Source organism: Takifugu rubripes, chromosome 20 (genome assembly GCF_901000725.2).
Source record: "Takifugu rubripes chromosome 20, fTakRub1.2, whole genome shotgun sequence".
NCBI classification, from domain to species: Eukaryota; Metazoa; Chordata; class Actinopteri; order Tetraodontiformes; family Tetraodontidae; genus Takifugu; species Takifugu rubripes.
In genome coordinates this window covers 6806721-6819059 of record NC_042304.1, presented here as the reverse complement: position 1 = coordinate 6819059, position 12339 = coordinate 6806721, and the positions used below count along the sequence as shown (strand labels likewise).

General features: G+C 45.6%; 1 protein-coding gene across 7 annotated transcripts in view; it reads left to right on the top strand.

Annotated features, from left to right (window-relative positions):
• celf5a (cugbp, Elav-like family member 5a) overlaps positions 1–12339 on the top strand; it is a 143816-nt gene that overhangs the window by 109654 nt on the left and 21823 nt on the right. For all 7 annotated transcript variants that reach the window (XM_029828510.1, XM_011614676.2, XM_029828512.1 and 4 more), the window contains exons 4-6: positions 3482–3610; positions 5768–5847; positions 11740–11886. In XM_029828510.1, the coding sequence (XP_029684370.1) occupies positions 3482–3610; positions 5768–5847; positions 11740–11886 (356 nt within the window). The remainder of the gene's footprint in view (positions 1–3481; positions 3611–5767; positions 5848–11739; positions 11887–12339) is intronic.

The window sequence follows — 12339 nt, the reverse complement described above, 5'->3', positions numbered from 1 at the left end:
CACATATTCGCTCTCCCTCTCTCCCTTTCTCTCCTCTGTTTGCTCCAGAACCTCCTCTGCTGCCGTGTTTCTATTGAATAAATCACATTTCAATGTCACAATCTCCAGCAGGCTGCAGTGTAATAATGGAGCGTGCAGTAATATGCCCCCCCCCCCCCCCCCCCCCCCCCCCCCCCCCCCCCCCCCGCATGTTATGGTATGGTGGAGCAGGAAGTGTATTCAGGCTGGACAGGAAATCCTTCACAACTCCAGTGGAAATCAACATTATGTAACCAAAATTTGGACCAAAATTTAGAGCACATTCATACTGAAGGAATTACACTAGCATGGGAATAATAAGAGCACAGCACAAAGAATGAGACGTGAAATATTACTGATATCATTTGTGTCAGCACCGTAGCTCAAAAACTTCACTCTAGAAGAATGAGCTCCCAAGGGTCCAAATGGACCTCGTAATCTCCAGTCTGCATAACCAGGCAACGCTGCCATTTCATTATTCTGGAGTATAATTTCCAAACAAACATCTGCTTAGTAGCTATGGGTAAATGAAACGTGATGGGGGGTGAATTTCAGCAGGAGCGTGGCGTGCGTCACATACAGCACCCTCTGACAGTGTGCTGTAAATGCATCCTAATGCCAGCGTGACGCGCAGTTTCACAGTTAAGCTGCTGCTGCTTATTAGAGCCCTGAAATGTTTAGGTGATGGCATTTCACTGTAAACACTGTAGCGAGCGGGGAGACGCTCTAATTAAGGCTGGTATTTATGTTGACTGGGCTCTGTTGTAAGTGAAGAAAGGCAGCTCATAATTCCTTGTCTTGTTATATATTCATCTGCGCAGAAGGTGTCAGTTACCACAGGCTAGAATCGGTAACTAAAACATGACTCAGCTGCTTTTTTTGAAGGCTGCCTATGAGAAGAGCAAACCAGGGCAGAATTTGTTGCTGCTCACGATGTGACTTGTAATCAGAATGATTCAGGATCGAGTGTGACAGACAATTCAATTGACTCGATCTGAAACACTCTTGACACATCTTGCTAATAGTCCATTTACTCTATATGGATTGTCATGACGCAGGCGACGCAGAGGCTTGTTGGGGGATAACTATATAGGAGGTGAGGGGAGGGGGTTAGCGCTAGGTGGTAAAATGAGATGATATTTTAGTGGGACATATATTTAGCATGGACTCTGTGTTTGTGTTTCACTAATGGTCCAACAGTTCCTGAACAAAAATGAGCTACCCTGAAGAAAAACTGGATTAATGGTGTACAGAACAGTTGAGAGAGGGACGAGCAACTTGAGTCGCGTATTATTTTTGTGTGTGTGGTCGCGGTAGAAGATCTGTCATCCGTAATCCTCCGCGTCAGGATTTGAAAGAACACTCGTTAGTTTCCCTCTCTGCCTCTCCCCTCCATGTCGCTTTACACCCCTAAGATATGTGCAAATGGCTGTGGGTGTTTTGTACTCCGCGCGTGTCTGTTTGCAGCCTTTTCTGCAACATTGTAGATAAATGAGATAATGTTTCAATCGGCGATGACCGTGGCCCTGACATTTCCAATTGCATTTTTGTTCCGAGCAGCTACAGCAGAGCTCTGGACGGCAGATTACTATCTGGACTCTGTTTATTTTCTACATTCTCTCTATATCTGTTCCTCTCTATGTCGCTGTCTTTCCCGCTCTCTCTTTCAGACAAAGATGAGGAATTCCTCCTAAATCTCATAGTGCATACGCCTCCATATAATCCACTTGGCTGTAATAGACAGAGCCAGCAGCTCTGTGCTGGCCAATAAGACACATAGACCTGATATATTTTGTGTATGATCTGTCACGCTAGAGGTGACATGCTTGCTAGCTGGCTTCTGGCCTGAGGGTGGATGCAGAGCTGTATTTTAAGGCATGCCACACGCCGGCTCTTGAGTGTGTGACCGTCAGACTGCAGCTCGTATGAAGATTGATAAAGGTCATACATTAATTCAGAGCTTGTCAGATCCCCATCATCTACATGATGAAGGGAGTTGGAGCCAAAGACCGCAGTGAAAGGCTGCGGTCGCCTGGGTGGTCCTGTGTGCCGTGTGGCTCTACAGAAGTGTATATGAGATGTGGCATTCAAGAAAATTTGTGCAGGCCGGCCCTTCCCCCTCTTCCTCGGCTCATCTCCCCAGCCAGCCTCAGAATTTATATTCACCTTCCAGCAAAAGGAAGGACCATCTTGGCCTTTCATTTTCCAGTTCAGGGCTTTTCTCTTTTTGCAGATAAATGCTCTCCAATCCACCCTGACAGATGTCACATTGCATCACTTCCATTATGATACATAGCCTCTGATCCTGCCACTTGCAATAAGGAGTCGGCACCAGGGACACCGCTCCCTGGACAACATTCTGACACTGGTGATTATTTTAAAGGTGCATCATTGTCGGCGCCGAGTGCGGAAACCCTAGCTGGGCGCCACGTCCACAAACACTAGCTGCAGGAATGTGGGTATCAGCTCGTGTCTGGGTCAGGCAACGACAACGGCATGACACACTCACTACTCGTCTCAGGTCACCCTGACGCGGCGCAATATCTTCGGTTGGGATTTATGCCGCTCTGTGCTGCAACGGCTGCGACTCTTGTCCCTCATTCTCTTCTCCGTTGTGACTTCGCAGGTCAGAGCAGCAGAAACAATCTGTGTAAAGGGAAGGGTTTAATGCTTCTTCTGCCAGCAGAGGCACACTTCACTCTAGCATTAATCATCCTGGGCCGGAGTACATCAGTAAACACAGCGTGTCAGGTCAAGGTAGGGATCACATCCCAGCATAAAGCAGGACTCAATAACACATGGGCCATCAATTGAAAAGTCAGTAATGTTCATTCCATGTCTTCAAGCCTGCTTTTCTCCTGGGAGAGGCCCAGCATTGTTCGCCAGGGAACACACTGAAATATTTCTCTGGCTACACAAAAAACACTACATCAGCAGCAATTAGTCAAGTAAGAGAGAGATAAAGAGGAAAAGGGATGGGGGGGGGGGGGGGGGGGGGGGGGGGGGGGGGGGGGGGGGAATGTAAAATCAGCGAGAGGAAACGATGAACAGAAAAGAGAGAATGTGATGGTTTCTAACCAGCTGTGTGTGGGACCAGGGAGCTGCCTCAAGCCCCCGGTGCTTTTAAAGGACCAAAGACTTGTTCGTCGTCTTGGGTCTCTGTGCCTGTGTGTCTGTGAAACCTCTTCATTAGTCCTCCCATTGCTCTTTCCTGCAGCCTGTGACCACTCACTTACCCCAGCAGCTACACTGCGGGTGCCCATATGGGACTAAACCTAGTTATAGTCGAGATTAAAATGATCCGTCTTGGCAAAAAGATCATTCGGTGTGACTCAACCCGCACGTTTGCTGCTCAGCACCAAAGCTCTGCCCGCGTTATGGGTGCGTATTTTATTATAAACCTTTTACCAGCAGGTTCAAAGATATAAATCAACGTTTTTGTGTCTGTGTGTGTGCGTTGCAGAAGACAGGAAGTTGTTTGTTGGGATGCTGAACAAGCAGCAGACGGAGGAGGACGTCTACCGCCTCTTCGAGCCCTACGGCGTCATCGAGGAGTGCACAGTCCTCAGAGGTCCAGACGGAAACAGCAAAGGTACGAAACCTTCCACAGTTGTCATTGTCATTTAGGTCACAGCCAGAAAGGGGGGGGGGGGTTTCGGAGGGGGGTGCGCGTGACTGCCATGTGACACGTTAAATATATATGAGCCATACATTACATATGGGTCGGATGGCATTTTAGCACTTGTGCCACCATGTTGACACTGCTGCAGGAAGTGTCAGTCATCTGTAGGCAGCAGGGCAAAAGCTAAGCTAGATGTGTCACTTACACTTTAATAGATGTCTGATTTGCTCATTAGAATGCATGAAAGACATGAAGTGAATGGCTTCATCCTGTTCCGTTTGGTTTGTAGAGAAACCATTGTTTTGCTTCTGTGTCAGCATTGAGGTTGTTTAATTACGTTAATGATTTCAAGGATGCAATTAAAGCCAAACAGTGGAGTCTTGAACAGATATGGCGATGGTGTGTGATCAGACAGGCCGGCTGCTAAGTCATGACGCTCGGATTTCTGTCTAACAAAGTATGACAATCATGTCAAATTCAGAACTGGCTGAGGAAAAAAAGCGCTGACTGCGCATTTCCGAACTCCACCGCGTCTCCAGTACAGTCGTTAACAGTCCTGTGCCATTTTCATTCTGTCGCTGTGTATTAGTGAGAATTATCTCGATGGATGCGCTGCGTGCCTCTACTCCAACCAGGTACTTTCCACTTGATATCTTGCGGGCCTTCCGCCGACTCCGGGAAACTTTTCAAGACATCGCTTCCTTTTGACAGGCAGCAAAGCACAGAGGGCCTAGTGGTTCTAAACCTATTCCCCAGCCAGTGCTTATGGAAATTGTTGCTGGGAATTATATCTAAAGGGGTTTGAAGCCAGAGTGCTCTTACTCTGCAGTGGTTTAAAGGAGGGGACGTCAAAACAATTCTCGTGTCCCCGCTGTGAGGAAGAGGGCAGCTAAGGGAAGTTTCCAGTCATGGACAAAAAAATGCACTCAAATACATCGCTGCAGTTTTGAAGCACTTTGTACTTTGACCAATTTGTGCTGTAAAATGTGATAACTACGATTACAATTAGTTATACAACGGTTTACGGCTTTTAGGATATCTAGCGTGTATTCCAAAAAAGTAGGCGTGGCTAACAGCCCCTGAGTCAAAAGCATTTTTTAAGTTAGTAGTAGTTAAAAGAGGTGACGTTGCGGCACAGGTCATGCTGAGTTATGCACACATCTCAGGAGAGGTGGAGGTTTGATAGCCGAATGGGCATCTTGATTGGTTTGTGTCCACAGGGGTGAGCCCATTATGAGGAGAAGAAAGGCAGGACGTCGAGGTCAAGCGGGTTACACGATAAGAGGAACAGAGCAAGAACGATTCAATAAGAAGTGAAAGGAAACTTCAGATGAAATGAAATTAGCTGAAACAGGCTGGCGCAGGAGTTAGTTCTGCCACTATACTGCAACAGCCTTGGCTGGATGCTGTTGTTCCTCTGACTCCCGCTGCACACGTCAGCTTTGATAAAAGAACTCCACAGACGTCCGTCAGCTCGCTAACGCCGCACGTGTATGACAGGCGTGCATATTAAGTGTTTAATTGACTGAATGTTGGTACCACTGAAGGAACATATAGAAATGATGGACCTGGAACTGCACATTGTATTTTATTTTAATCTCAAGCTTATTGTTGAATAAATGTGGTTTCTCAGCCTTTCTGCTTCAAAACGTGCCGTGCATCATCTTAGTTTGTTCCAGCTCACTTGATTAATGTACTTTTTCAGCGTATCTGCTGCTTCCAGAATTCATCAAGGACATCCGAGTGGAAAAGATGGGCTCTGGAGTTTCTGAAGAACTGTTTGATGTTAGCGGAAGCTTCTGTTATAGGCTGTATGCTCAGCTGTATGTTTTATTTTAGAGATTTGTTACTTCCATGAAGGGGTTGAGCTACTATTTTATATGCACAGACAAGCATGTGGTGCTAAATAGCATGCTTTTCTGCCTCATCAGTGCAATCTTTAGCCTGCAGGTTCTGCCTGCCGAATGCTCAGAGCGAGGCGGCCTGCTGAGCCTCTTACTGCACAGCCATTTCTGCAACGTCAAATATGATCAGCTTTCTTGAATAATGTACCATAGGCCTTTGGACACCATTGATTAAACTGTAATATGTGTTTAGCTACATATGTGCATCTGTTCCTTCCTCTAGGCTGCGCTTTTGTCAAGTTCTCCACACACACCGAGGCTCAGTCTGCGATCAGTGCACTCCACGGCAGCCAGACCATGCCAGTGAGTATGCAACACTCCCCCACACGTGCACAACACGCAAACGTGCAGGTGGCATCCTTTGCATGCTTTCACCCGAGCGGTGCTCACTTGCGATGGGAATTGACACATGGAAACACTCTCTTCCTTCCAATCCTGAGCTGCTAATCCTTCGTTTTTAACCCCTAACTTCAAAGGTGCAATCACCAGCCGGAGATGTGGATCCATCCTCCCAAAATATCCCAGATTTAAAATCAGATACAACAAGAATCAACCCTCTTTTTAATTAACAGACTGCTTTAAATAACTCCAAATCTAATTTCCAGATAAAACAGTTTAGAATGATAATTGAATTTTAGGCAAGTCATCAATCAGTACTTCTGCTTGTATAATCAGGGAACGGAACTCCAGTGTGAGATTACATTTGCTCCTTATGTAAGCACACTGTGTCCTCCGAATCCTCCCTGTATTGGATTTATTATGAGCTCAGAAATGGTACCGCTCATCTGTATGAGTCTCTCATGTTTAGAGACGGTGCCGGTGTAGCTGGTGCTGTCAGTATAGAAGCCACTCTCTCTGTACTCTGTAATAACGGCGTTATTCCCTCTCTATTTGGCGGGTGGACAGACACTCGGGTGTCCTATTACACGGGGACTTGATGTGGAGTCTGCTTTAATCCCGTGGCTTGGTTTGAGACTTCTGGCCTGGACAAAGCAAGCGCGTAAACTTAACCGCCCTCTCTCAGGTGTTGTATTTCTCTCTGTGATTTCATTGCTGATATTTGTCAGTTTGTGGCTCGAGAGTGGAAAGCGCCGCGAAGCACGAGGAGCCAGCTGTGGCATTTTGGCACGACCTCAGAGTCAATCTATGTGCAAATGACTGCAGGTCATGAGGAAAGGATGCCCATTCTCTATCCTCCCATTCTGTTGCTTTATCTCCCTCCAACCCCACCATTTCTGTCCTCACTCGTCTTTCTTTGGCAGACTCCAGGGATATTAGGCAATAGACTTGTTTACTCCACCTTTCGTCACATTAGCTACTGAATTATTCATCTATCTTTAAGTAAAGGGGCAGAAGGAAGGGGAGGCTAAGTCAAACAGAAGGGGGGTAAAGAGAGAATGAGTGAATGGACAGGATTTATACCGCCTGCTCTGCTAAATTGATTATAGAAATTTGATCAGCATCTCATATCCTGTGGCTGCTGGAGGAGAGCACGCAGTGAGCCTGCCTTGCTGGGATTAGTGGACCACCAGTGGACGATTCCGCCTCAGCGGGTCCGTGCCGGTGAGGGCGAGGCGTCTATCAACGTAGCAAAAACTGTCAGAGCGGACTTCCTGTTTTCGTGTGAGTTCATCCCGCAGTCAGCTCGGACTGCAGCACATTCAGGACGTGGCTGCTGGACACCTTACTAAAAGAGGAATCCAAGCACGCCAGCAGTGTCACGCTCTTCACACACCACGCAGATGTCATGTGAGGGTCAAAGTTTGAAAACAGGCAGGTGCAAAGACGATGGCTGATTTTAAAGCAGCAGCTAGATGGGAATTGTCCAATCATCTTGGGGTTAAGCAGCTTCGGATTAGGACACAAGAGAATAAGAAAGCAAACTGAACCCGATGGCCATTTAATTGTGTGTCAAAGAAACCACACTCTGGTCTCTTCAAATGTAAAGTCCCGGCTCCCAATTTTAAGCTCACACTGTTCAGCAGTGTTATGACGGCCTGGCGTTGTTCTTCATAAATGCATTTTAATCACAACAGTGTAGACATGGGCCTTTGTTGAGAGAATATTGCAAACTCTCTATTAAATATGCCTCATGAAAACATCCAAGCCAATGGGATCTCTAACTGATGGGTTAAAGTGCCTGGAATATTAACGCGGTAGCTCGATAGAACCACTGCCAATCTCCCAAAGCACCAAGACTGGTTGTTCCTGTATCAGTGAGCGCTTTCACCCACACTTGAATGCATGCGTGTGCATGCATAAATACCAACAAACATGCACACGCATTCCCTCTCTGTTGTGCTGCTCTGTGTTTCAATCTCATATACTCGAACAGCCACAGGCTATAGGGTCAGAGGCTCGCTGACTGATCTTGTTTTCCAGCTCGGAGGACTTGACTTGAATACATTTGTGTTATTCATGGAGAGGGGGAGTGTGCAGTTTGTATGTGCTGCATGTGTAGGCCGGGATAAAACAGCAAAATCAGGATGGAAAGTGTTGCTCACACGTGCAGACTATCTACGGTTGTAAATAAATGGTCGGTGCAGGCAAGGGGGGGCGGGGGGTGCACAGGCAATGTTGATTTCTGGGAATTCACCATCATTCTCCATGCCTACAGATTTTAAACTTGATTTCGTTAACGAACGTAGACCTTTAGGTTATTCAGGTTAGCCAAGATTCCCGTCAGCGGCCCATCTGGGTGTGAATTATAAAAGTTCATCAGAAGGTCACATGGAAAACCCAAACATCACATTTTAAGCACGTAGACCTTTGGTTCCCAGGCACAGCCATCCCTGTTAGAAACACCTCCACAGTTTTGGATGCAAATGACCTGATAAAACATGTAAAATACAAGCTGTGAAGCAAAGAGCCATAGAGCAAATTGGCGGGACTCAGCAGGCACATGTAGGAATTAAATGCTGGGACAGAGTGACACAGCAACACTGCAGGGGCTGAGGCAGGGGTCAGAATCACAGATTTTTTGCTCTCCATATCTGCATCGGCTCAGCTGGTGTTTGAAGCTGACTCAGCAAACTCTAAACACATCAAAGCTGTGGAGCAGGATGATTTAAGGATAAGAACAGAAGAGGGGAGGTAAATAAGGGGAGGGATGACTGTAAAAAAGATGTGTCAATGAAAGGAATGTGAAACTGACACAATAAAGGGATGAATGAACATTACAAGACTGCCATATAATGCTCAATAGAACATTTTTCTTGCTGTTTTAGTTTTACCTTCCTAAAAAACCTCATTTCATATTCAGCAAGATGTATTTTTGGTCAATCTTAGATTCCTATTAAACACTCCGTCTGCGAGCTGCTGTATTAGTGACGGCAGATCTGCTGTACATTCTAATAATCTGGAATGAAAAACAAGGTGGCAGATCTTTAGAGCAGGAGTAATGGCTCATTTCTGCTGCAGAAATTATGATGTGATGAATGTAAACTGTTAGCTGCACTGTAGCAGGAACATTTATTTACAGCGGTAATGTTTGAAGAACAATAAATTATTCAAACTTTGAAATTCCGTTAGGGGAAATTCACATGTATTTTTAGTAGAATGGTAATCGGTCAGGTTGGTTAAAGCCTAAAGGCAAATAATAAAGTAGCTATATACTCGTAGCTATGCTTACACATGTTAAAGTCTTTAGTCAGACCAGTTAACTCTTAATAAGCTCTGTGAGCGCTGTGAATCCAAAAGTCAGGACAAGCTCGGCCTCTATATGCATTTTGAGCTTTATTTTTATATGAGACCTGGCACCTGAGACAAAAACAGCACAGCAGTAAAGAGTATCAACCTTTGCATGGGCTTTGACGTGCACTAATGCAAACTAGCACTGAAAACAAAGCCTCCTCTGCAGTGAAGTACAAAGAAGCAGACTTCCTTTTGCTCCTGAATCTCAGCGGTGACCCCCCCACTTCTGCGTTTTTCATTGGCTTTCAGTTCATCAAGTGGGGGAGGGGTTGTCTGCTCACTCTTGGCACCTTAAAAATTTAATGAGACTTTTACTTCACAATTCATCCCCCTCTGTATAGCGATAGAGATCCTGCCCACCGATAAGCTGTCAGACCTAACCGGACACACCTGGGGGATAAATATATTGAGGCAGTGGATCCTTAGCCAACAAGCACCCGGTCCAAGTATATAAAGGAGAATCAGTGGGGTGCAGTCAGTGTGTGTAGTAGAGTGGGACAGAGATGTTAACGTACACAGAGAGCATCCCTGAGAGTACAACCAGACGAGTCCATTCACAATAACCCACGTATCAATTATTGAGACGGGCACGCTCCACTCTAGTACAATTTGGAAAAAAGAAGGGCTGCAGTGTTATAGCTTAATATCCTGAGATCATAAAACCCAGCTTTCACTGGCAATTAAAAAAGCACAGTGGGAAGATGCAGCTTTCGTGCCCAAAGACGGTGTTGTGTGAGGTTTTTTTGTGCAAGTTAGTGTGCACCTGGAAGTAAAAAATGCTCTCCATTTTTTTAATGGACTTTATTCAAACCATAATGCCATAAACATCCAAAGTAGATTTACCGAGCTTCTAGCTAATCTACTTTGGATGTTTATTATATTAAAGTGAAAGCGGATTTTTACTCACGCTGCACCCTGCAGTTTACTTTGGGCAGGCATTCAACTTTAAGTGAAAGTAAAGTCATCATCAGATTTTTAAGATTACGTAATGGGACAAATACACACGTAAGAAACAAGCACAGAAGATGCTTGTTCAAGTTTCACATAGGACTATAGACAGTGGCAGGTTAGCATGTCGCTAGTTATAAATGAGCAGAGCTTATTTGATCGACAGAAATGCTGCCTTTCCTGTCTGAAACATAAAGGTAAGGATGCCAAAAACCGTAGGCTACCATTTTTTTGCGTTTCTGTTAGTTAGACTAAGGACTAAAGAACAGAATGAAGACCACAATGCTGAGCCATCTGTTTTACCCACAGTAGAGTCAGTCAGCCAGCTTGACAGTCTGAGTTAGCTTGTCACCATTTAGCCACGGTCTGGCAGCTAGCCTGCCAGTCAGTCTGTCAGTCACTTCACTAACTAGACAACCAGCCATTAACTCAGGCAGCCAACTAACCAGCTGGCTGCTCAAATTCAATCCTTCAAGCCTGTGAAAAGAACAGTGGAGATACTTAAAGAATAGAAAAGCACATGATGAAATATGTATTAGAGACCAAAAACCAGGGGATTTTCTATCAAACCCCCTTGTTTTCAGTAGATGTCCTAGTGAGCAGGGCAAGAAAGTTCACCCTCTCGAAAACAAACAAGGGGAAATTTGTTTAAAACATTAATAAATAAGGAGAATTAATAATTGAATAATTTGTGGGCAGTGAAACAAATATCCTGTCAGAAGAAGCAAGAAATAACCTGCAGCCTTCAATGGAATTTCACCAGTAGCTGTACTTACCAACAATCTTGCATCAATTCCAGGCCTCTCCCTGTGACTCACACACCACCACATCACAGTAATCTTTCACTCTCTTACTTGGATTGGTTGGCAAGTTTGAGGGGGCCGCTGAGGGGAGATGGGGGGGCGGGCCATCCAAAAGGTCAAACGTAGAGCGTCTTAATGAGGAGTGTTGTGCAGACACACCTGCTGTGTCATTATTGAGCTACAGAAGGTGGCATTAGTGCTGATGAGGGGATGGACGGTAAGAGGCACAGGAGGAGGACAAGGCGAGAGAAATGGCTGGGAAAATGCCGCTTTTTTCGAGAACACGCTCACAAGATTAATATTTAGTGCTCATCATGCAGGGGATAGCAGCATTTGCAATCATCATGCATTACAGTTGCTTTAACCTTATCGGCGGGGTTACATGTGCTGGCTGTATCAGAAAGGCCAATCTGGGGGTAAATATAAAGTATTTATGATGTGCGCAGCATGACTGCAGTTTCCCGAGTGGCCTTTGTACAAACAGCATGTTAAAGAGAGGCTGGAGGACTGGAGCGTTTCTGCCTGCAAAGCCTCTCCTCACTTCCATCACTTTTACGTGCATCTTTAATGTGTTATTTATCTGTGTGGTGGATGTCTGTTTAAAAAATGTCTCAATTATTATAATCACTGACCAGCCAGGCGAAAAGGACGTTGGGGGTAGAGATGCGCGAGACTCTCTGGTGTTAAAGGTTCGTGCTGTAAATGAGGGTTAAGTACACATTCATTTATTCTGTTCTCTCTGCCCCCTCAGGGTGCCTCCTCCAGCTTGGTGGTCAAGTTTGCAGACACAGACAAGGAGCGCACCATCAGACGTATGCAGCAGATGGTTGGACAGTTTGGCATCTTTAACCCAGCCATCGCCCTCCCCTTCAGCACCTACAGCTCGTACGCACATGCGGTGAGTTGGACGGCACTCGTCCAGGAAAAACTGACTGGACCGGACCCCGGCCTAGATGCTGTGTACGCTTGCTTTTCAGTGCATTCTTAAAGGCTGCTGTGTTGGTATTTAAAAGGTGACATTCTCATTAAAATATGAACACAGGAAAAGAAGATTGGGGAGATGAATGAGAGCTGCGGTCCTCCACAGAATAATTAGAATTTTTATTATTGGACTTAGCATTTCCTCTCACCTCTGCGCGCCCTTTCAGCTCATTAGTTTGTTTTTGGAGCTCGCAGTGTGACTCCTCGGGCTTATCTTTCCAAGGCCTGCTCCAGTTTTGATCACAGTAGGCAGTGTTTTGTGACCAGTAAAATCTCAGATCAAAATGTCAGCCACAGCCACGTTTGTGAGCACCGAGATAACATCCAATAACATTCAAGAAGAGGCAGGTATTCAACCCCCAGGACTCGT